Source organism: Ambystoma mexicanum, chromosome 10 (genome assembly GCF_040938575.1).
Source record: "Ambystoma mexicanum isolate Mex_15411 chromosome 10, UKY_AmexF1_1, whole genome shotgun sequence".
NCBI lineage: Eukaryota > Metazoa > Chordata > Amphibia > Caudata > Ambystomatidae > Ambystoma > Ambystoma mexicanum.
The window spans coordinates 319,133,903-319,160,030 of NC_090932.1; the positions used below are offsets into that span (position 1 = coordinate 319,133,903).

A 26,128-nucleotide genomic window follows, 5' to 3' on the forward strand; every position below is an offset into this window, starting at 1 on the left:
AACGGGGCACAGTCCTGTCCAAGCAACATGTGTTCGGGGGTCGCCTCATCGGAAAGCCATTTGGCCACATATTGTAATTGACCTGCTACATAATAGACCTCAAAATTAGGCAGCTTGATGCCCCCTTTTTCGTAGGGGTTCTGTAACTTCCATAGCGCCACTCTATTCCAGGTTCCATGCCACAGGAAGTCTCTACACAAGCTGTTCAGAGTTATAAAACATTTCTTGGGTATCATGTATGGAATATTACTAAAATAATGTAAAAGTCTAGGCAGAACCACCATCTTAAGCATTGCCCCTCGTCCCATCATTGCTAGTGGCAACTTTTCCCAAAACTTCATACATTTACGGATTTTCTCAATGGCTATTTCAGTATTAAGCTTATGTTCCTCTTCTACCGTGTGACACACATCTATTCCAAGATAACGGAAGGAGCCAACCACCCATGGTGTTAACCTTTCTACAGGGGTTCCCTTATAGCTACCCAGTGGAAATATGCTAGATTTTTGGGGATTCACCGCTATGCCGGACAGTCCCGCATACCTCTCCATCACTTCCAGAATATATTGGAGATTTTCTTCCGGGTATTTCAAGTATATTAGCAGGTGATCCGCATATAGGGATATTAGGTGTCTCTCCCCCCCTACCTCAATACCTATCGTCTCATATTGTTGCCTGAGGTATATTGCCAGGGGCTCCAGAGCCAGAATATACAACATCGGGACCAGGGGCACCCCTGCCTGGTGCCTCTGCTAAATTGCCATTTCTCAGATATCACCGCTCCTGTCCGAACTCTGGCCAACGGTTCACTGTATAACATCTTCACCCACCTAATGTAACCTGGCCCCATTCCGTACCCCCTCAGGGCCGCCAGCAACCACGGCCACCGAACCGAGTCGAAAGCTTTTACCGCGTCTGACGATACAATAGCCATTTCGCCTTCATTTTTACCTCCCCATTCAACCACCCTGTGAAGCCGCCTATGATTGTGAGTTATGTTCCTATTCGGGACATAGCCTGTTTGGTCAGGATGTATTAGTTTGCTTATTACTTTTCGCAATCTATTTGCCAGGACAGCCGTCAATATCTTACTGTCCTGGTTCAACATTGATAACGGCCTATATGAGCCACAGCTATGCCCTGGTTTGTTAGGTTTGGGGAGCGGTATTATGATCGCTTCTCTGAGCGACTACGGCAACCGTCCTACCTCAAACGCCTCGTTAAGCATTTCTAACATTGGAGGGAGTACTTCATCTTTATATACTTTATAAAACTCACTAGGGAACCCATCCGCACCTGGGGTTTTACTAGTGGGCAACAGCTGTACGACTTCCTTCAGCTCCTCCAGGGTAATTGGTGCCTCAAGCTCTTCTCTTTCCTCTTCGTTTATTTTGGGCAATCCTATATCTTCTAGTGTTTCCATTATCTCCTCTTGGCTGCCCCCTTCCTTGTCCTCGTATAGTGCCTTGTAATAATCAGCAAACTCCCTGTTGACTCCTTCCTGGGTATCCGCTACTTCCCCATTCTCTCTAGTTACCGTCCTGATCGGGGGTCAAGGGGTTTCGCTCTTATATAGCCACGCCAAAAGGCGGACGGTTTTATCCCCTCCCGCATGTTGCCTTTCCACATACTTTTTATAGTTGAGGTTGCAGAGCCTTTCCCAGTGTTCTACACACCGCTGTTGCAATGTGAGCACTAACTCTGTATCTATCTGATCATTTCCCAATGCTCTTTCTAGTTCTTCCTCTGCGCTTTGTAGGTCAGCCAGTACTCCGCCCTGCAAACCCTTGGATTTAGCTATGGCAACCCCTCGCATCACAACCTTAAAGGCTTCCCATAGTATACCCGCCGAGTCAACACTACCAGTATTCATCTCAAAATATTTGATGATCTCTTCTCTTACATCCTCTCTAAAGACTGGATCCTTGAGAGCCTCCGCTCGGAGGCGCCACATCGGAATCCTCGCCCTCGGGCGGCAATATTGCCACCCCAGGACCAGGGGCGAGTGATCTGATAGAACCCTCGCCTTATATTCCATTTGAGTAAATTCTATAACTACCTCTGGTGTGGTGAAAACATAGTCAAGTCTTGTATGCAACCGCTGTGGGGCAGAATAGTGCGAATATTGCTTCTCATTGGAATTTTTCATCCTCCACGCATCTACCAAGCCAAAATCATCTAGTAGCCGTTGTAGTGCTTTAGCCGCTGGGTTGGGCTTATCAATCTTGTCATCCGATCTGTCTACCTTGGGATTCAGTACACAGTTGAAGTCCCCTTCCAGATCACCGCACCCCCCACACATTCACTAAGGTTGGCGCTCAGAGTCCTGAAATATGCCGCTGTATTTTGATTGGGGGCATACGTATTTACGATGCATACCTCCACCAGCCCTCTCACTATGACCATTCTCCCATCAGTTTCCACCACATCCTGTATTAGCTGGAACGGGACGTGCGGTGCCACCCAAACCAGCACTCCTCTGGCATAGGCAGAGTATGAGGAGCCCACCACAGTCCCCTTCCATCTTTTCCTCACCAACTCCATCTTTTCCCTTGTCAGATGCGTCTCTTGTAATATCGCAATGTCTATCTTTTGTCTTTTCAAATACAGCATGACTTTATTCCTCTTCAGATAACTGTTTAGTCCCCTGACATTCCACGTCACTATCTTATGCTCTCCCATGGCTCATTAGTACTCACATCTTTTACCTCCAGTCGATCCCGCCCACTCACGCAGAACAGATACAACCCTTTAGCTCATCTATATAGGCTCATATTTAAACTCAAACTCCCCTTAACTATACACATACCCAACTCCCTACCTCCCCCCCCACCTCCCCTTGTCCCACCCCCAACAACACCCTCCCCAACTGTTGCCCAGCTCCATTCCTGGATCTCAGGCACCCCCACATCTAGCCCCGACTATCACAAACCTATATTCAGGGCCCAGTAGGGTAAAGCCGCCCTAGTGGCCACTTAACTATTAATATTTTGGGGGTGGATTGCTCCAGTTCCGTTACTCCTGTTTCTACATATATTACGCTTTATGTTACTGCTAGACAACTATGAAATACATTTTCACTATATTCCAGTCCATATCGAGCGCAAGGCCCGATTATTAATCAATGTTCAACCAGTCTCATTTCCCGGTATAAACAGGATCAACCTCCCACTTACCCCCCTGTGTCAATGGTGCAAGTTCTTCAGGAATCACCATCTCGCTGGTCTCGGTCCGCCTCTTGTTCCGGGCAACCTTGCAAATCCAACCATGTCACCACCTCCTCCTGAGTATCAAAGAAGAGAGCTTTGCTCTTATGCAACAACTTAAGCTTCGCCGGGTACAGAAGCATGTACTTGATGCCTGCTTCGCGCAGCCTCCTTTTGACGACCTCATAGTTGTATCTCTGCCTCTGCACCAGCATCGTATAATCCGGGTATGCCGTGACGTTAGTGGATGCTCTTTCTATTTTTCCGCCTTTACGAAAAAATTCCAGGATCTTTTCCCTGTCTCTATAGTTCAAAATCCTCGCGATGATCCGTCTCGGTGGAGCCCCACGTTGTGGTTTCCTCATCAAGGCACGATGCGCTCGTTCCACAGTGAACCCCTGCAATAGTTTGTCAGCTCCTACCTCCTGGAGGTTCATGTTCTCCACGTAGTTCATGGGGTCCTGGCCTTCTTCTCCCTCCGGCAGGCCGACCACCCGTATGTTATTTCTTCTTGCCCTTCCTTCCGCTTCTTCCACTCGATTTTCCAGATTGGCAACCTGCTGTTTTAGCACATGGGCCCTCATTACAAGTCAGGCGTTAAGGGTTTAACGGCGCCGTCGGCGCCGTTAGCCCTTAACGCCTGATTAAGAGGTCCCGGGTTTTAACGCCTGCTTTTTGCAGGCGTTAAAACCCGTGCCGCAAAGTGACCTTGGTGCTAAGTACGGTGCCGCAATTTGCGGCACCGTACTTAGTGCCTTTCCCCATTCCCATTATGCCCTATGGGGCAAAAATGGGAATGGGGAAGGGCAAATGGTGAATGGGGAATTACCGCCCCACTCACCTTGGAATGGGGCGGTAATTCCGCCATCCACCATGCCGGAGTCCGGCATGGACCATGGTGCTAATAGCACCATGGTCCACCGCCTGACTCGTAATGAGGGCCATGGACTTCCTTGGCATTACTCGTGCTAACCTCTGTGTTGGTCTTTACTGCGCTTTCCAAACCACTGGTTCTTTCAGCCAGCGCCCTTACATCTTGCAGTAACAGAGTGAGTTCAGTTCCTACCGCATCAATTTTAGTTTCCAGGGCTGTCCGTAGGTCCGCCATTGCCAAGCCCCATTTCGTGCTCAGCTCCATTATAGCCTCCAGGATCTGATGCTTGTCTCCCTCTGGGGCTTCCTCCGTAGAAGTCGTGTCCTTGCTCTGCGCCAACGTTGTAGGGGTCCTCTGCGTCCTCGCAAAGACCTCCATTGTAGGTTGTTTGGTCTTCGTCTTTGCTGTTTTCACCGACATGACGTCACTCTTCACACGTGTGTGGCACCGGCTCAATGTCGTTATTAATTCCTCAAGTCTCGCCGGTTGTTAGGGTCTTTATCTTTTGATTTTTGCTTACTTATGACCTGTGCAATTGCTATTTAAATGGGTTGCGGCCTCCCACGTATTCCTTCCCGCTGACCTAAGCCTCCATAGTCGAGTTGCCTGGGCCCATGTAACATGTGCCAGGTCAGGCGTCTTCTTTTGAGTAGTGGTGTTCACTTCTAACAATCAGTACCTGGCCTTTTTTCCAGTGCCCCACAGTGCTCCTACTAGTGGTGCGCCGAAGTGTACTCTACTAGCCACTTATGCCTCATAGGCCATTTTATGCAAGCTTCCCCTGTATCTGCATCGCATTCCTTTGTCAATCTTCCTGCATCCTCCTCTGCGCATCTGCTAGCCGCATCATTTGGTAATGCACATACGCGGGCTTTAATTCATATAATCACTCGGCCACAGCTTTCCATATTAACTGTGCAGCGGGGCCCTATGACATGGCCGTCTCAGTTTGCAGCGCCTTCCTTAAGCTACTTAGTGCTGCCATTCTATTTCAGGCCTGGCAGTTCACCGCACAATGTTGCACAAGTCCGTTCCACCGGCAGCCCTCTCCATCGGTGCCGTTAACTTTCCTTTCCTCGCGAGCGCGGCCACACTGCACACAGGCAGGCGCCGCGTTCACTTTTCGCTGCCAGCTGTTCCGTTTGTTTAATGCGAGACGTTCCCAGCAGACGCTCACAGGAGCACCACTTCGTCGATGTGGGGTCCAGGGCCCACCTAGTGTCATTCATATACGGGCCGTGCCCCCAACTTCACACGCAGTGGGGTCCGGCCGTAATGTGTGTGCCTGCAAGCTGCCTCCATTTCGCTTATTCAAGCGATCTCGTACCTCGAAGTCTCCACCCCCATTCCACCTCGGGGTTACAATATAATGACACAGTTTCACCAGGACACTCAGTTTCCTTGCATAGGCAGATGCCCGCGGTCGCTCGATAACATGCGAGGAGTCAGTTTCGTTTCCGATCAGCTTTTCCTTTGTTTGCTGCCATCTTGGCAACAAAGTATCTCCACAACTGCAGTTAAAAAATCAATTTTTCTCGTGATCTGCGGGCCCAGCTCACTCTCCCTTTCGGATTCCTGTAGCACATGTATTCCGATGCTCAATCCTATTATTTCAAGGCACGCATGCCAGTTTTAAAAGTATAATTTAGCGAGATGTCGTCGGATCAGCAGGAGCCCAGCACGGAGCACTTCCTATTCCATGGCTAGTTAGCCACGCCCCCCTCCATTTTTATGATATGTTTGCGCCATTTCCCATTGCCCATCATTCATATTTTCTCCCACTTCCTCTTCCCAATCTCGTCTTAGCTGGCTAACTTCTTTTCCAACCCTAGTCATCAGCAGTTCATAAATCCTGGAAACCTCATGCCCTCCCTCTGCAATATCATATATTGTGTCAATGACAGCGTCTGGCTGGTCTGCCAGCACTATCTCAGACCATGTCTGATTCACCCGTCGCACCAGTCTGGTATATGTAATGTATTGCCCTGGATGCAGGCCCGTGTTTTCTGCCAAAGCGTCAAATTCCAGTATATTCCCGTCTTGCCACATATCTCCCAGGGTTGCAATGCCCACAGGTTCCCAGTATTTACTTATCATCTGCCTCAGTTGTGCATCCCCATTGGTTAGCGCTACCAGCGGTACCTGGGTGGAGCACCGGGTTGAGTTTCCCATTGCCTGGCACGCCTTCCACCACATTTGACATCCCAATTCTAGCATTTTCAGGCATCCCTGTAATTCAGTTTTGGGCAGCCATATCCATTCTTTCAGAAAGAAAAGGGCGCAGTCTGACCTCAACAGTCTAGACTCCGCTGTTGAGTCTTCCGACAGTCCCTGGCCACGTATTGCAGCTGGCTAGCCCAATGGTAGACCTCAAAATAGGGGAGTTTTATGCCGCCTTTATCATACGTGTTTTGCAGTTTCCACAGAGCTATTCTATTCCTGGTGTTGTGCCAGAGAAAGCCTCTACATATGTTCTGAAGTTTAATAAAAAAGCGCCTAGGTATCAAATATGGTATGTTTCCAAAGAAGTGCAACAGCCTGGGTAACACCACCATTTTCAGCAAGGCTGCTCTCCCTACCATCGCCAAAGGGAGCTTAGGTCAGAATCTCATGCTATTCTCAATGTTTACCACCGCCTTTTCAGTATTGTATTTGTGTTCGTCTTCAGCGGTGTGGTAAATGTCTATTCCTAGCTATCTGAAAGTTTTGGTTTTCCAGGGTATTTGTAAGTTGGGTTGGTGTTTTCGCGGGATCCCTTTATATCTCCCTAGGGGGAATATGCATGACTTTTTAGGATTGACTGCTATGCACGAGAGCGACGCGAATCGCTCCATCACTTCTAGGATGTATTCTAGGTTTTCCTCCGGGTATCTCAAGTAGAGCAACATGCTGTCTGCATATAATAATATTAGATGCGTAGATGCGGCCCTCCCTTGGTGAAGATCCCCACCTCTCCGTACTGTTGTCTTAGGTATATAGCTAGGGGTTCTAGTGCCAAAATATATACCATCGGGGACCAGGGGCACCCTTGTCTGGTACCTCTGCTAAATTGCCATCTTTCAGAGATGACCGCTCCCATTTTAACTCTAGCTAATGGTGAGCTGTACAATAGTTTAACCCATTTCAGATATTCGGGCCCTATGCCGTACTCCTGTAGAGCTGCTATCAGCCACGGCCATTTAACGGAGTCAAAGGCTTTCACCGCGTCTAGGGAGACAATTGCAGCTTCTTGTTCCGTTCCTTCTGTCTGTTCCATGACTCAGTGAAGTCTCCTAAGGTTATCCGATATACTTCTGCGCGGGACATATCCGGTTTGATCGGGATGAATAAGTTTACTTATGACCTGTCTCAATCTGCCCGCTCGCACGGCTGTGAGAATCTTGCTATCTTGGTTCAACATGGACAGCGGTCTGTACGAACCGCGGTCCATGTTTGGCTTATTAGGTTTGAGGATCGGAACGATTATCGCCACACGTAGGGATTCGGAGAATATTCCTGTTTCAAGGGCCTCGTTGAGCGTAGTCAGCAACGGGGGCAGCACCTCTGTCTTATATGTTTTGTAGAACTCGCTACGGAGTCCGTCTGCCCCCGGGGGCTTTACAGGTGGGTAATGCCTCGATCGCTGCTTCTAGTTCTTCCAGTGTGATGGGAGCATCTAAATTCTCTCTCTCCTCTGTTCTCAGTTTGGGCAGGTCAGTGTCTCCTAGTGTTTCTACTATCTCGTCCCAATCGCCCCCTCTGTATCCCCATACAGTTGTTTGTAGAACTCAAGGAACCCCCCATTAACTTTCTCTTGGGTGTCGAGCATCTGCCCATTCGCCCCGTATATTGCCCTAATTGCCAGTCTTGGCGTCTCGCTTGTATATAACCATGCCAGCAACCTCCCCGGTTTGTCCCAGCCAGCATGCTGTCTCTCCAAATATTTCCTAAAATTTAAGTTGCATAGCCTCACCCAGTGCTCCTTGCATACCCGCTGTAGTCTTTTTATAGTGTCAGGCCCTTCTAAAGTGTTGTCCTCTCTGTGCATGACCGTACGATTTCGGCCTCTGCTTCCTGCAGTCCTTGCACTATGTCTCCCTGCAGTCCCCTAGATTTTGCTGTTGCTGCTCCCCTTATCGCCATTTTAAATGCCTCCCATAACGTTCTGGCTGATTTTACACTCCCTGTATTATTTTCAAAATATTCTATTTCTTCTCTTAGGTCTTCTTGAAACACTGTGTCTTTCAGTGCTTCAGCTCGCAACCGCCACGTAGGGATTCTAGCTCTGGGGGATTGGTGTTGCCAAGTTAAAATTAACTGTGAGTGGTCTGATAGGACCCTTGCCCTGTATTCTGTCTGCACTATTTCTTCAATTATCTCCGGGGATGCAAACAGATAGTCCAGCCGTGTGTACAGATTGTGTGGGGCTGAATAATGTGAGTAGTGTCTGTCGTGTGGGTGTTGCCGCCTCCATATGTCCTCCAGCTTAAAATTCCTTAGCAGAGTTGTCAAGGTCACGGCTGCCGGGGTGGGTTTATCTAATTTCCTGTCTGATCTATCCACTCTGGGATCTAATGTGCAGTTAAAGTCACTTCCCCATATGACCAGGCCCCCCAGGAATGGGCTTATTTTACTATATAGTGCCTTAAAGTTGGTTACAGTGTCTTGGTTCGGGGCATATGTGTTGATGATGCATACTTCTCTATTTTCTATCAAGCCCCGCACAGCTACCATCCTCCCATCCATCTCTATCGCTGATTGTAGTAATTGAAAGGGGACATGGGGTGCTATCCAGGTGATTACCCCCCTGGCATATGCCGAATATGTCGCTCCCACTGTGGTACCTTTCCATTTCCTACTTATCACCTCTAACTTTTCTCTGGTTTGGTGGGTTTCTTGTAGTAGCGCAATGTCTACTTTCTGCCTTTTCAGGTACATCATAACTTTGTTCTTTTTCAGGTAGCTGTTTAATCCCCTGACATTCCAGGTAGCTATTTTAAGGTCTCCCATCGTTCATCCAGACCCGCCGCTATCCTCCTTTGTCTTCTGTGGCTTGCGCCGCATGGGCATAGGCTCGTGCCTTAACTAAAATCGCTGCACACCCTCCAACTCCCTCTACCCCCAAAAACACTACACACCCCTCAACTCCCCTCCCTCTCCCTCCCTTCCCATACCCAACTGTTGCCCAGCCCCATCCCTGGATCTCAGGCCCTCCCGCATTTAGTCCCTACTCAGCAACGCCGGTGCTAGGAACACAGCGGGAGGTTGCCACACTACCGACAACCCAACTAAACTAGCTCTAGGGGTACAAGAGTGAGTCCTTTGTGCTTCCTGCAATTGCGCGTCATTATGCTATGTCTGCACGAATATATATGTGTAGCTTATAACACTAATTTTCGGGGTCATCATTGCCCTGTCTTATAATCAAGTCCCAGTAGCAGGGTTCATACAGCACCTCAGTGTCCGGAATCGCCGCCTCATTTCTCTATTCCACCTTCTTTGTGGCCATCCATTTCCTGTGGGCAATTCTGGGCATCCAGCCATTCCATCGCATCCTTAGGAGTTTCAAAAAACAAAGCCCTGTTCTTAAGGAACACTTTCAGTTTTGCCGGGTACATTAGCATATATCTGTAGCCCGCCTCTCACAACCTCTTCTTCACCGCCCCATAGTTCAGTCGTCGCCTCTGGACCTGCAGGGTATAGTCCGGGTAAGTTGTGATAGATGCAGAGGCTCTTTGTATTGTGCCCCCTTTCCGGAAGTATTCCAGGATCTTTTCTCTATCCCGGTAATTCAGAATTTTGGCAATTATAGGCTTGGGGGGGCCCCAGTAGGGGTTTTCCTTGCCAGGGCCCTATGTGCTCTCTCCACCGCAAACCCGTGGGTGAGCGCTACTCCTTCTATTTCTTGCAACAACATGGTCTCAACATAGTCCGTTGGGTTGGATCCTTCTGCCCCCTGCGGAAGCCCTACTATGCGTATGTTATTCCTTCGGGCGCGCCCGTCAGCTTCTTCTGCTCTATTCTCCAGGTTGCTTACTTGTTGCTTCAATGTGTGGATTTCTGAGGCGGATGATGCGTCTGCTGCTGTGTTTGTGGCCATTTCCTTCTCCAGGTCGTCTGCGCGGTCTGCTATTTTCTGTACATCCAGTCTGAGTAGGTTGACATCCTCTTGCATCGTTCAAGCATTGTCTTGAGTTCAGCCATAGCTGCCTGTAGTTTGGTTTCCCATGATACTTTCAGATCAGCAATCGCATCCAGGATTTGTTGATCGTTGCGTGTCGGGGTTGTGTCCGTTTGTGGGTTTTTTCATCTGTTCTTTGCCCCTTCCGTGGACTGTGGTGTCTTGGTGTATTCCTCCATTGTGGGTTGATTTCCTTTTGTCTTGGGTAGCTTGGATTCCATTTCCGCGTACCTGAATGGTCTGGTTCGGGATGACTGAGATTCAGCTTCTCGACCGTTAGATGTAGTGGGAGGTCGGTGCATGAGTCTGCATGTGGGCTCATATGTTGTTCACCCCGTATCTTCTTGTTGCTGTTTAGTGTCTAGGCATCGGGTGGTTGCAATCCTTCAGCTTCTATCTTGCAGCTCGGGGCCTTTGTCCATTCTCTGCGGGGCTGCACCGGTAATGGCCTCTGTGCCATTAGTTCAGTTGTGACCCTCTGTCTATGGGACCTTTCCTGGCTCATATGTTGCCGTGATTTTAGAGCAGCCGCTCTGTCACCTTTGGCTGCCTCTAGTTCATAGGTACTGGTTGCTGCGTTCCTCCTGGGTCCCTGCACGGGGTGTATATTTTGCCTATATTTGTGTAGGGGACCCATTGGGCTGTGTCAGTTGTTTGCGGCTTGCGCAAGCATCAGGTCTGTCTTGCGCTGGCAGTGGCTAACATTGCTTGCCACTGCAAAGAGGAGGCCTCAGAAGGTTCAGCTCGCCTCTCAGTTTTTCGCTTCATAGCCTGGTCTGATGCGTAGCACTAGCCGGCAGCACGTTGCTTCTATGGGCCATTTTGTCCTATTCAGCCTCCCATTGGCCCGCACCAGTGGAGTGGCCCTGTGTTTTGGCTTTATTTACGGTCTGCCCAGCATCATGGTCAGAGTCCGCCTGTGTGCCACCGCGTATCTCTGTAGCATGTGCCTGCAGTTGTTTCTCTGTCTGTTGTCCTGGGGCTATCTTGCTGGAGTCCGGGGAGTCCTGAGCTCCACTCTTCCGTATAGGGTCTGTGGAGTGTGTCCCCTCGTGCCAGGGTCCTCAGCACAGTGTGCCGCTTCTTATCATATGTTTTCCCACTTTCTCTGCACTGGTCGGTGACACAGGCCTCCAGCGCAGATTCTTGCAGTTAGATGTGTGAGCTCCAGCGGGGCAGTAGGTGTACAAGCGTTAGTGCGGATGGGCTTTGTGATCTAAGTGCGCTTTTAGGCAGAATCCTGTGCAGTTCCCTTAGGGAGCACTACAGAAGACTAAGACTACAGGTGAGAGCAATAAATCCACTTTGGTATCAGTCTGTACCACAAAGATTTAGTTGGTAGCTGTGGCTGAAAAGTAAGACTTATCTCAAGAGGGAGATGAGCAGTATTCAGGGTTTACGCGATAGGCCTACAGTACTGTGGCACAAAGAAACACTGACCAAAGCTTTGTATTAAAAAGTAGATATATATTTATTTTATACACTTCTAGTAAAACACATTTATCACAGTCATCAAGCTAGTTAAATTAAGTCAAGGAAAAATATGCACACTCCCTAGTTAAATTGTATACCAAGTGAACCAGAGTGAAAACTGAGCAAAACGGCACAGTGAAAACCACACACAAGGGATACTCTAGCAATTTCTCACAAGGAAGGGAAAGCACAAGTTATATGGAAATAGTTTCTTACACACCCTAGCAACATTTCCCATAAGTTTGTGAACCAGATTAAGCAAGACAGTGCATCAGTATAGGCAATACTTAAATTGAAAACTGAGCAAAATGGCATTTCACAAGGTTTAGAAAGGGGTAGTTATAAGAAGTAGGTGCACCAACACAGGCCTATTTGAGAATCAATCTAAAGAAGGCAGTTCTAACAAATGTAGCCAGAGTCAGTAGGCCTGTGCCAGAGTCAGTGGTACAGGGCAAGGGCCCAGGAGCAAAATGTTCTTGTAGCTGCAGTCAAGTCTTTGGTTAACGATTTTGAAGAGGTGGAGGCAGAAGGTGAAAGACACTTTTTATGAGAGATGGGCGGCCAACCCAACCGGTAGGTAAAGGATTTAAAACACCTTTAGTGCTACCGCGAAGAAAGGGCGGCCTGGCGGAACAATGTACCTTTAAAATGAAGAAGTGGCTCCTGCAGTGGCGGTTGTTCCTGGTAGTTCCTGCAGTTCGGGGGATCCAGCAGAGGAAGAGAGCTGTCGTCGTGGAGGAAGGTTCGAGTTACTGCACTGCCCACGGATGAAACCAGCCGCGGTGCTGCCCGACGAATAAAAGGTACGCTCCTTTAAATCACGGTGCGGGTGGACTGGTGCCTGGCTATCCGGCCTTCGGGTAGAGGGTACGGTAGATTCGACCAAGGCAGGTCCGGGAAGGCGATTGGCAAACTGGTTGGCCCCACCAGCTCAAGGGAAGAAGGCTCTTGCAGATGAAGATCTTCTCTCGTCGTGTGGAGAAAAGTGGTGAGACGCTGCAGCAGGGCTTCACCGGTGGTTCAGTCGTTGCAGACTGGCTTCTCTCCTCTTCGGCTTCTTAGTTCCAGTGGCGACGTCTTGCTCTTCCAGTCCTCAGGACCCTGCTTTTATGCAAAAAGCTCCCCATTCATACAGCCTAGCTGTCACTCACACAGTGGAGTGGACAACTTTGCGGGAGATCCTTCAGCCTATCAGGATAGAGTGCTACATGGGTTGCTGAGGCAACCCTGTCCAGGGATCCTACTCCCCCTCCCACACAATGGACCCACCCCAGACTCAGTGGCGCCGAAAGGAGGGCTTCTTGGCAGAAGCCTGCCAAAAGGACGAACAAAGGATCCCCAACCTGGGTTAGGAGTTTAGAGAAAGACACGAGAAAGAAGTTATATAAAAGTTCTGGCAAATAAAACCTACCGGAGCAAAGTAAATATTAAAATGCACCGGCGGTATGTTAGAGGCTGTCAGAAAAAGTGGTAGCCTCGAACAATGGGAAAATCCCATAGGAAAATATTTGCGGTGAAATATTTATGGTAGTAACCACTGCCACCAGCCAGAAACTTTTGAGAGAGGGACTGTACGGTACCCTCTTGAAAATGAACATAAGGGGAAAACTATTAACTTTCCCAGGACCTCCATAGTAAGATGGGTTGTACGGGTTTAGTTCATAGGAATTGACTAGTAAAGTCAACTGGGACTTTACATGCCCTGGGAGACAGTACTCAGTCCCAGGGTATGGAGTCTATGTTTGGGGGTCGCTACGACACCCCTGTGTCACTGTACTGAGGGTGCTGTGTAACACATGTGAATAAAGATGGTTCCTATGGGGGTGAGAAAATCCCATAGACATTAAACACAAATATAGCCTAGAACACACATAGATGGCATGCCTAAGAGTGGGAGAAAGAGTCTCACTCTTAGTAGGAAAAAGAAACAAACCCTTCAAATCCAGCAAAGCTGCTGGGGGACTCAATAGCTAAGGGAAATTAGCCATAGAATGAGAATTCTCCCTAACGGGCGCCCATGCGCAACCAGCGGTACATGTTATGTGCGGGCCTCCGTCTACTGCATTCCACTCCTTAATGCTCCATCCGGCATCCAGCAGGGTGCTCTGATGCGCGTGTCGTGGTCCGCCCTGTTCTTAGCCCTTTGTCTCTGTGCCTGCATGTCTCAGCTCCCGTTCCCCTGGCCAGCCTCACATCTGTTCTCTCTCGGCCCGAGTTGCGGCGCAACACCTGGGGAACTGCACCCTTTTTTCACCTGCTTTGGGAGTTGGACCTCCCAGCTGCTATGTTCATTCCTGGCACAATCACTGTCCAACGTCCACGTCTGAGGGCTTATCGCCACATCCCAGTCCTTTATGTTCGGCCCGCCATCTTGGTTCCTCCTCCTTCTAGCCACAGCGTTTTCCTCCGAGCCGATTATACTCCGAGTTCCTTGTCTCCCGTTCCCGATGTACGGTTTCAGTTGGGCAGTATATGTTCATACATCCATGACTGCAGTTTCAGCCAGTTTGAGTAACAGTTAGCATAGTAATATTTCGGATCATGTCAGGATCGGCAGGAGCACTTTGGGAATCACGTCCTCCTACATGGCCTGTAGCCACGCCCCGCCGCAATTTGTTTTCTTCTTCCCTGGCACTGGGTCTCGCCAGCCGATAAGGGCTGTGTGTGCTAGCTAGTGGCCTAGGTGTTCTCTCCTCGGATGCAGCATGGCGGCCCGCCGCGCTCCTGTGGCGTCTGCGCGGCCGGTGCCCCATATGCAGCTTGCTACCTCAGCAGTTGTCAGTCCACACTTCTCAGTTGGGTGACGTTGGTTTATCCCTGCAGGGTAATGTCACCTTCTTGTAGTGTGGTCGCAACACGCGAGCGGCCCCGGTGCAGTCGAGAAAGCGGTAGCATGCAGGGAGAGGCAATTCTTCTCTGGTAGTCTGCTGGTTCCTTTTGAAGCTCCTCCCACTGTGCGGTCCCCGAGGCGTTTCCCGGCCTGCGGGCTAGAGTGATTTCTGCGTGGTACTCCTTTACGGTCTGCGCTTCCCACACCAGACATCGGATAGTAGTACACAGATATTTCGGCCAAAAAGCAACGGATTCTCCCCAGAGTTTCCTCGGGCAGTCAGAAACTAGTCATGAGCCGGAATCGTGTAGTGTAGGTTTTCTGGATGGCTCCAAGATAGGATATTTATGCGTTAAGGATAATTACCGGAGAGGAGCTCGGCAGCTAGGCAGCCATTTTGTGTGCACGCAACAGCGCCCCCCTCCATGAAGTCATGTTTAAAGACTGATAGTACAGTTCTTTGATAGACAAATTCATCAAATTCTGCCGATTTGCGCAATAACATATGCAAACTCTTTTATAGATGTGGTCAGGCAACGCTCCAGAAAGGCTTCACGCTCCCACTTTTCAGTGCGTGACGGGGTAAAGCAAGCAGATACAGAATCAGAAGAAGGGGGACTAGATTGAACAATATTGAGAACTCTTATCAGTTGATAAAATCAAGGCAATGCCACTCCTACTGAAAAGCACTGTTAAAGTTTGCTTTTGAAAATTAAATTTCTTGGACGTAGTAAACACCTACCTGTTGTTTTGCTGTCACTTCGAAATGTAGAAATACATATTGATTGTCTGTGGGATAGGCCGTGAGAATAGCTAAGCGGCAACTGTTTTTGTTGAAAGAGAGACAATGCATTGTGTCACGAGTTTGAATCGCAGTCCCGCGCCTAGGGGCTGATCTATAAAAGCTGAATTTCTTCTTGTTATTTTTAATATAATACATAAGCTCAAGCATAGAATTTCGGTGCGCTGAATTGTCTGTTAGTTGCATGAGATTGTCCTCTACACAGCAAAATAATATTTTTCAAGCATAATTCAAAATTATCCTTATGACATTTTTATGTGATGTGCTTTTATCCCCCAGAGTGTGTAGAATTAGAAGTTAATGAATATTTTTAAAGTACACCCTTCAGAATTAAATGAATCAGTGCCCATTTGACATTATATCATTGTATTTCTTCTAAAATGGTTATCTTTGTTTTTAATGTGTCTATGTTAATATATACTTATTATGTGTTCCACTTTCAGCGGATTCTTGCATGACAGAAATTTCAGCTATGCTATTGAACCTGTAAAGCCTTTTCTTCACTATAAACATCATATTTATCCTGTGGAATATACAGAATCCTTAACATGTGGCGTGAACAACTTCTCTGTAGGAATCAATAATAACATTAATCAACAACAGGTAGGTTTTCTTTACCTGCACTGTAACTTTAATAATTGCATGTAGTGGAAAAAGGTTGTAACATATATACATAAGAATTTAAAGCTAAAATATGAACATATGGGAATATGAAAGCTAGATTCTCACACAGACTTAACTCAGGAGGGCTCATGTTCAATGTGGGAATAACGTTAATGGAAAGCGTAAGAGGCATCCATAAGGCTTTTACGCCTTCCATTAATGTTACCCCCCATTTTCAACCATTTATATGGCAGAGAGGAGGTGCAGAAGCCAACTCGGGATTCCACCACCTCTTTCCTATACGCCATACAAGTGCTCCAGCATTTGCGCTGGCATAGATTTTCATACCGGCGCAAATGCTGGAGATCCCTATGGGGTCCGTGAGCTTTATGCAAAGCTGGCGGACCCCACAGGGATCCATTGTAAACGCAGCCTGTCGGACAGCATTTATTTTTAATTGTGAACACTGCTTATTATGTGCGTATGGTAAGCAGTGTTCACAATGATAATTAAACCCTACCCAACATGTGAGCATGTCAGGCAGGGTTTGATTGCAATAATGAGCAAGTGGTGCTCACAATCAAAAGTAAACTCTACAAGCCTGTAGGCCGCCTTTTGCCCTTCACATTTGCACCAGACAGTGCAAGTGACCTAATTGTGGCGGCAGGGACCTGCTTATGTTAAAGTGTAAACGTAACGGGCCGGCGCTGTGAAATTATTAATTTAATGAACATGAGCCTGAGAATGTTTACCTGCCTTGTGATATACAGGAACTCATTTGAAATAATAGCGTACATTTCCAGGGGGGAACTGTTTATGTTTGCACTTAGTTGCAAATAGGTCCCATCAGGCCAGGTTTTGTCATTTGCACTGCAGAATGCAAAAGGGAGGTATCAAAGGTCGGTGGAGCACCTTTACACCTCCCTTTTGCACTATGCAGTACATAATGAGTAAAGGCTGCTTGCTGTTTACATCTGGCAGGCAGAGCTTCCAATGGATACATATGGAGTCTACTACTACTTTTTGCTTGTTAAAAAACAGGTGGATTCCATAGGAATCCATTGTTTTATGCAAGCATGAAATTGTATGCTGGTGTAAAATCATGTGATTTTTGTAGGGCATGAGGAATAGGGAGGCAGAAACGTAACTCCAATTCTACCACCCCCCTGCGCCTTCAATAACCACAAAAATGCCTCGGAGAATGAATGGAGATGTTAAGACAGGCCGCAACACCTTTGCACCTCACTTTAGCATCTTCATTTACTCTCTGGCAACTTGGAAAATTAGTGCCACGATTTCTCCATTGATATTTGTAATAACATATTAGAAATGCTCTTGCAGGGGGGGGTGCTGTTGAGCTGCCAAGCAAGATGGCCGCTTAGGTCGAGAGCTCCTGCTGACCAAAATCCTTTGCTGCAATAAATTCGGTTACGCCTGCTCCTGTGGTCGTTAAACTAACTCTGAGGGCTGCTGGCGGTTCTGTGCATCTGGGGACCTCATCTTATCCTGAAGGGGTGCCGGGCTCCTGTGAATCGGACCCACTGCGGCTGTTGCGCGCTGGCGGCCTGCCGTGGGGGAGTGCTGAGTGGAGCGCTTCCCACACTGTGAGGGGCTCGTGCAGCGGTGGACTGGAGCGCTGCTGCCTGCCTTCGGCACCTATTGTGGGTCTGTCCCACTGGACGTGTGCCTACCCTGACCCCCTCTGGCTCTAAGCGGCAGCCTCCGCTGTACTGCCTGCACCTGCGGGTTGGTGCCGGGCTCTGGAGCCGTCCCAGCACATCGTGGTGCCTGTGAGCTGTCCCGCCCGGCCGGCAGGCAATAGAGAGCTCGGCGCCAGAGACCCCGTGTGAGCTGCCCTGCTTTTCTGGTTGTGTGTGCCTGCAACGGAGTGCCTCCTTGGTGCCGCGGTGTGCCCTGGCTGTCCTCTGACCGTGCAGAGCCGGGGTGGATGTGGGCGGCTGCGGCCGGGCTCGCACGCTCATCTTGGCGGGTGGGCTCTGAGGGCCTGGCCCCCCGGATCCGGCTGCGGCTGTGCTCCGGGACGTCGTTGCGCTGGGGGCCTTCATCTTCCTAGACACTGGGGTTGATGGTGTGCACTCTGCCTTTCCCTACATACGGATCTTGGCCTGGAGGAGACGTGGCTTGAGCCCCTGCCTTGTGGCACACGGTGGGAGTGAGGACGTGCTGAGCGGGGCTCTTTCGCTTCATGCAACCCGTGGGTGACAGGGTTCAGCTATTGGTACGTGTCCATCTGCTGTGGCTGCGCATGGTGGTACATGGTCTGCTCCCCCTGGTTCCCGTTATCTGCGCAATCCTCTGGTCCTTTTTGCAGATTTACCCTGGCCGGGAGGCCTCTTATGGGATCTCTCCAGTGATGCCCCTGGGCTGCTCCTTACACCTGTGAGGCTCCATTCCTGGACTGTCGGTCCCGGCTTCTGCTGCCTGTTGTTGTTGCCCAGTGTTCTGACTGCCCTATTGGTAACGTCGGCTTAGCTAGCTTTTTGGCCCAGTTGACCTGGTGTAGCGGGCCCCACTGTATCCTTTCCTCACGAACTGCTTGCCGCACTGCGGGCGCTTCTGTACTGCTGTGCCAGCTGCCCCCTCCTCTGGACTTGGGGCGCGGCGACTCTCTGGTGTGGCTGTGCTGTGTCTGGGGTGGCGGCCGTGTTTACATGCACCATTCTGGGCCTCCTTCCCTCAGCTATTCTTCTCCGATCAGGTGCTTATACCCCTAGGCCATGACCAAAGGAGCTGCATCCAAGAAGAAGGGCCCAATGGATACTTACACCAACACCCCGTCCAAATCCTCTACACTGGTGGGTGACCCTCTGGCTGATAGGCGGTACTGCTCCCCCACGACATCGAGGGAGGACCACCTATTGGCAACTGTACAGAGTGGCTTTCTTGCCGTAAATACAAAGTTGGATGACATAGTTTCCACCATTGGCTCCCTAAAGTCAAAATTGGAGAAGGAGGGGGCCCGCATCACAGAGGTAGAATCCAGAGTGGGGGAAACTGAGGACCAGGTTGCGAAGCATGGCTGTGATATAGCATATCTCCAGCAGGAGTTTAACAAGGTCCACAATAAATGTGACGACCTTGAATTGCGCTCTCGCCGCAATAACATTAGAATTGTTGGGATTCCCGTGGCGGCTTGCAAGGGCCCGATGGAGCAATTCATTGAATATCTTCTTAAATCCCTGTTTGGCCCCGCTGGATTTTCACAACATTTCCTGGTTGAGAGAGCGCACCGGGTGCTCGCCCCAGTTCCAAAGCCGGGAGCCCCTCCTCGGACGACTGTGGTCAGGCTCCTTAATTACCGGGATAGGGACCTAATACTGCGACTGGCCCGGGAAAAGGGTGCACTGCGCTTTGAATCCTCAGACATTCATATTTACCCTGATTTTGCAGCGGCGGTGCTCACACGGCGCAAATCATTTGACCCGGTCATGAAGCTGCTTCGGATGCGCCAGGCGCAGTATGCCCTCCTGTACCCTGCCAAACTCTGTCTGCAACACAATGGTAGGTCCCATTTCTTTGAGGATCCTGGAGAAACTGTGTCATATATTGAAGCCAACATTGCCATCCCGCAGCCGAGGAGGGACCGTGGTGGCAGGGGTGGTTCTTCGCCGCATGCTGTTCCCTCGAATATGAGTGACAATGACTGACGGTGCGGTCGTGCCACCCTGTTCGCAATATTTGTTAAGGCGTAACCCTACCTGGCATGGGGTCTGTACTGAGCTGCTATCCACTATTAGAGCCGTTAGGTGGTCTCATAGTGCTCCCCATGAAGCTCATTGTTGTTTGGTGTTTGGGAATGCATCGTCTAGTTGGGGAAGATGATGAGGGTGATGGGAAGCTGAGAGGTGTGGGTGCGGTTAAGTGTTTATTGTTGGACTGCCTGAAGAATGTTGGAATTCCGGGCTATTTAGTCTCTGTGTTGGGACTGTTCCCTCAAAAGTTGAAATCATGTGAAGACCTCTCCAACAACAAAGAGTATGTCATTTGCCTGCTGAATGGTTTGCAAAAACAGTGCTTAACTAATGTTGTCCAGAACTGGAGTGAATGCTAAACTCAATTTTTTTTCTTGGAATGTGCGCGGTATCAATCATCCCATTAAGGCACGCAAGGTGTTGGCGTATATCAACAGATGTTCCCCTAAAATCGTGATGTTACAAGAGACACATGCATTGGAGCCCACTAATGAGCTGTTCGCTAAATCCTGGGGCAAGCAGCGATATTACACTCAGTGTACTTACTCTTGTGCACCGCTCTATACAGTTTCAAGAATCTAAACGTAGCATCGACCCTTTGGGGAGGTTTGTAATAGTGTGGGGCTCGATGCTTAATGTCAATTTAGCAATGGTCAACACTTATTGCCCTAATGTTGATGACCCCCAATTCGTTGCCCAGATATTTGACCTTCTCGTTGAAGGCCCACATTCATACATTATATGGGGGGGGGATTTTAACCTTATACTTGACTGCGCTCTGGATCGTTCCAGGGACACACAGAGGGAGCTCACTGCACCGGGTCGGATGTTGATTAGTGCGATGTCTCATTTAGAGCTTATAGACTGTTGGCGCTGTCGGAATCCGACCCAACTTGAATATTCATATTACTCCAAGTGCATGATGCACATTCTAGTCCCGAGGGTGCTGGACTCTGCGATTTATCCACAAACTCTTATCAGATCACTCCCCCATTACATTATCGCTTGACTGGTTTGCCCTGGCTACCCCTCGCCCTCTTCTGCGCATGCCCCCCAGGTGTCTGTCGGACCCAGTATTACTAGGGAGGTTACATGCTGAATCAGCTGACTTTTTCCTTAGAAATATAACATCGGTCTCCCAGACAGGTACGGTATGGGAGGCCTTTAAGGTGTGGGTAAGAGGGGAGATCATTTCCAATGCCTCTGGGATGCTACGTGAAACCAGAAAGGACCTTACTAAGGTTGAGGCTGAACTAAAAAGGCTTGAGGACGAATATTCGCACACACGTGACGGGGCGCTGTTGGGCTGTATCAAAGGGAATCTTTTGAAATTCCAGGAGCTGGCGGACCAGGAGGTCTGGCTGCTGTATCACCCTATTCAGGCCAGCAGGTACGGAGAGGCTGATAGGCCGGGACGACATCTCACACGGGCGATCCGGGGAGACCTGAGCATGTCACATATCACAGGGATTCTCGGTGCAATACTCTGAATTTCCCTGAAGCGGTGAATGCAGAGTTCTACGAATTCTATAAGACGCTCTACTCAAACTCAGACAGTTGCTCCCACGAGGAGCTAGAGTGCTACCTTGACTCAGTTCCGCTCCCTAAGCTCAAAGAGGAGGCACATCAGGCATTAAATCTTCCTATAACTACGGAGGAGATCGAGGACAACATCAAATCGCTCCCCTGCGGCAAGGCTCCCGGCCCTGATGGGCTTGGGATTGAGGTCTATAAGGAGCTGAGCACGGTCTTGGCCCCACATCTTCTCGGTGCCTGGGAGGAAGCCCTGCAATGCGGCACGCTCCCTCCATCGATGTCTGAAGCATTAATTACGGTTTTGCGCAAACCGAATAGGCCCCCTGAGGAGATGGGATCCTACCGACCGCTCTGTTACGCTCACCTGGTATCCACGGGGACGCCACCCAGCTAGTTGGTCGTTGGTGCCCTTCCCAATGATTCCCTAGTGTGGTCTCGGTGTCGATGGGATTCCGCCTGGAAATGAAGACTATATTAGGACTGGGCGACCAAAGTAAGTTTTCCCCCACCTCACTTGTGTTTCCAGCCCCTCCAGGTTCTCTTCTCATCTGGTTGGCGGAATCGGTGGGCTCTCCGTCCTGCTCTCTGGGCAGGGGCACGTTGTATTTTGTGGGCGCGGGCGGTCCAGTTACTTCACTGACTGCTGCCCTTGTAGTGTCTTTCAGGTAGGTCTTATTGCGATTGATGACATCGTAATTCTTGCATGCCTTGTCTCTGTTCTAAATGTCTCTTTTTTTATCTCCCTAGGAGCGCGGAGTGTCCGCTTGGAGAACTGGATATGCTGGTTCTCACCGGGAGATGATGGTGCGCTATAGCGATATGATGCGGTAAGGAGGCGCTTTGCGTAGCGCAGCGATGTCTTGTCCTCACTGACCTGTGCTTTTCTCTTTTCGTAGCTCGCGGTGAGTTCCCAGCGCAGATGGAGTTCCGGAGCTATGCTGGCCGAAAAGCAACCAACCAGGTAAGTCTTTAAGCGCTTTGTGGTTGTAATGTCTCCACTACCTCTTTTAATTATGTCTTTCTCCTTTTCTCAGGTCCTTCGATCCAGGCAGTGAACTCCACCAACAGAGCTGCTCTGGAGCTGTGAGCAGTGAAGGATGATGAATGCAGGTAAGATTCTGCTGCTAACAATGTTCTTGGTTTTTCTGCAGGTCCGGAATTCACTAGGCTCGTGAGAAAGCTGGACACGTTGAGCGTCACGTTGCTAGAAGCAAAGTAACGCGAGGCGTGTTTTCTTGTTCGGGTGTGGTTTAAATAGCCACTGTAAAGTAGTCCAGGTAAAGTAGTCCCTAGGCCACCACACCCAAAACACTAGACCGCATAGCTTGGTTCTAGGAATCAAGCTATGTGGATGCCTCCATGTTGGCTGAAAGCCTAAATAAAGTAGTTCCTGAAGCAGATGTCTTTCCTTACTGATGAGCCTGGCGCCAAAAGCGCCAGAACTGGCCCCAAGAGGGCCTGAGAAGTGGGTGCCAGGCCTTATTAGTGATCCGAGCCCTGATTCCACCTGGCCAATGGGCTTGCCAGTGGGAATCAGGGCTAAAGGTCGTGACAGCTCTCCCTAATAAATTCTGATACCAAAATCTTGGCTAAACTACTAGCAGCAAGATTACTTCCATAGATGCCGGACCTCGTTCATCTAGACCAATCTGGGTTCATCCCCGGCTGCATGACGGCGTATAACTTGCGCAGACTCTTTGGTATTATATCGCAAATAAACCCAACCTCGCAAGCCGTAGCCGCCTCATTAGATGCCGAAAAAGCGTTTGTTTCAGTGTCTTGGTAATTTCTATTCTCGGTCCTTCGCCGTATGGGACTAGGCGATTTCTTTATCCAGTGGGTAGGGCTTCTTTATTCTTCACCAAAGGCTAGGGTCAGGACAGGATACACAATATCCCCTATATTTTCACTCGCTCGAAGCACCCGCAAGGGATGCCCCCTGTCACTGCTGCTCTTTGCCCTCACTATAGAGCCCCTCGCGGCCCTGTTGCGACTCTGTCACATACATCGTGGTCTTCGCATTACAGGCCCCTCGCATATAATCTCGTTGTATGCGGACGACTCACTGCTATATATCAGAAACCCACAAATAAACCTCCCCCCGATACTCAAAAGAGATACGCAAATTCACTAAATTCTCAGGGTACCGAATTAACGAATCCAAGTCAGAGCTATTCCCATTGAATGAAAGCACGTCCCCTCTGGCAGATCTCCAGGGGTTCAGATGGACACAAGATAGAATTAAATACCTGGGTGTCACTGTCTCGCGGCAGCAACAAACTCTGATGTCCGAGAATCACTGGAAGTATTTACATACTCTCTCTGATAAGCTGAAGCTGTGGGCCAAATTACCAATGTCATTATATGGCAGACTTTCTCTGCTGAAAATGGTTGTGGTCCCCAAATTACTCTATTACTTCGTTAATATTCCCGTGTGGCCGGGTAGAGCTTTTTTCGTCAAACTTCGAACTCTGGCGGTAGGCTTCTGTTGGGAGTCAGATACTCCACGCATGAAGTGGGAGGCGATGACTAGACCGTACGAACAGGGAGGCTTGCAGGCACCTGATTTCAAACTTTATTATGAGGTTGCTCAGGCGCACTTCGCTGGTCATTGGTATACATTACACGCCCGCCCAATACACACAGACTTCGAAAGATACAGTGCTTCTCCCACTTGCCTCCGCACTATAGTTCTCGCTAATATACATACTGACACATTCACGTTCGATCCAGTTCATACCACTGTGAATGCCTGGTCCAGGATATATAAGAGGTTACAGATTTCCAAACCGTACGCTGGATCTATCCCCTTGTGGCGATGCCCCGGACTTCCCCCCACGTACGATAAAACCATTAAGGAGTGGTGGGATCCCTTGGGTGAGATGACTCTGCAGGTCTTCTTCCCTGAGGGCACTTATGCAACCATCTCAACTGTTATTGAAAGGCTGGGCGGTGGTCTCACTCAAATGCTGCAGTATTACAGAATCAGGGTGGCTGTTGGGTCAAAATGGTCATCATATCCCAAGAAGCCTGAAGAGTGCCAGCCGCTGGAGTTGGTTGTGGCGGCGGGGTACACAAGGGGGCTCATTTCTGCACCATATAAGAAATGTCAGGATACGCGGGTGCCATCCAGCTCGGCCAGGGTGTGTTGGGAGGAGAAACTGGGTGCCCCTTTAGAGGATGCCAGATGGGCTCGCTGGTGTCGACTCACTAAGGAGGTCTCATTAAACGCTAGACATCGCCTCATTCAATTTAAATTGCTGAACGGGTTGCACTATACCCCTGAGAGGGTGTCTCGTTTTGCCCCCTCGGTTAGCCCCAGCTGTTTTAAATGTGGTGCAGACATCGCAGATGTTAGGGAGAATTCTCATTTATGGCTAATTTCCCTCACCTAGTGAGTACCCCAGCAGCTTTGCTGGACTTCTGTAGTTTATTTTTTTCCACCTGGTAAGAGTGAGAGCTTTCCCCCCACTCTTACCTGTGTTTTGTTATGTGTTTCCATCTGTTTTTGTGATTGTGAACTCTGAAGTACACCACTTCAGTAGCCCCCTTCTTTTTGTGTGTCACACAGCACCTTCAGTGCCGTGGCACAGGGTTGTCTTTGAGACTTCCCTCGACTCCATTTCTGAGGCGACTACCGTCCCCCAGAAAAGGGTAAAGTTACCATTAACTTTACTTCAATCTACCACAGACCCAGTACACCCCATCTTCCATGGAGTACTGGAAATGGTTAATTCGTATCCCTTTTTATCTGTACCTCCTAGAGCATTGGTTCGCTCTTTTAACATTTAGACTTGGCTGGTGGCAGTGGTATCTACCCTAACTTTTCTACCGCGATTATATTAGATAAACGTGGTACTGTTCTTGGCTATTATATTAGCCTCGAACATAAACCTGCTTGACCAAATCGCCTTTCTTTTGGCTCCGGTTGGGTTTATTCACCATTTCTTTTTGTTAAAGTCCTTCTTGTGTTTCACTTTGCGCGGCAAACTAGGTTCGCCTTCTTTGTTCACTGTCTTTTGACGGACTTCTGCTCAGAAGCCCTCCTCAAGGCGCCTGGGTGTCTAGGTGGGCTGAATGTGAGGGAGGGGTGTAGTCACCCCCTGCACAGGGTATCCTAGGAAACCCAAGTCGCACGTGTCATGATTGCCAGGGTAGTTGTCCGGGCTGGACAACCCCCCTGCTGGGCGATTGACAGCCAGGCTGTGTGAATGGGTGTTTTTCGCATAAAAGGCAGGTCTCTTGGGCTAGATGTCAGAGAGTCACCACTGGAACTACAAGGAACCGAAGAGAAGCAGAGAGAACGACGGCTGCTGCAACTACCCCGTCCCGGTGAAGCCCTGCTGCAGTCCTGATCTATCTTCCCTTCAACGACTCAGAGAAGATGCAGCCCGGAGTCTTCTTCCCTTGAGCTTAATGGGGATAACCAGCTCATCTTCCACAGCCAGAGGATCCTCTTCCTTGGTCGAAATCGCTGCACGCTGCTGAAATGGTCCGGATAGCCACCTGAAGAGCCTCTCCTGTTTTTAAGGAGCACACCTTTTGTTCCTCTTCGCTGCTGCCGGCTTCATCCTGTGTGGTGCAGACCCCCTTCAGACGTCCTCCTTCACAGCAAATCTCCAGGAATCGTGGGTCTGCGGGAAACCAACAGGAACAACTGCCAGGGCACCAGCTGCACCATTGGAACAAGGTACTGTGTTCTACTTGATGAAACTGGGTGAATCCCTTTTCTTCATTTCCAAGGCTTGCCCTTGTCTTCCCTCCTTCTTATAACTTTTGCTTCCGAACATTGACAATATCGAAGTACTTTTGGCTACGTTGAATCGTGAACTGTCTGACTGTGTGATCTTCGGCAACAGGCCTCAGTGTCTTTCAACCCTGCTGCGGCCCTTTGACTTTTGAACTCCTGTCTCTGAGTGTTTCTTGATTCT

General features: G+C 49.4%; 1 protein-coding gene across 1 annotated transcript in view; it reads left to right on the forward strand.

Moving 5' to 3' along the window:
• The window catches only part of LOC138493169 (disintegrin and metalloproteinase domain-containing protein 9-like), a 4,098,706-nt gene that overhangs the window by 791,714 nt on the left and 3,280,864 nt on the right, over positions 1–26,128 (forward strand). Inside the window, exon 6 of the mRNA XM_069620352.1 lies at positions 15,789–15,948. Coding sequence (XP_069476453.1) covers positions 15,789–15,948 — 160 coding nt within the window. The remainder of the gene's footprint in view (positions 1–15,788; positions 15,949–26,128) is intronic.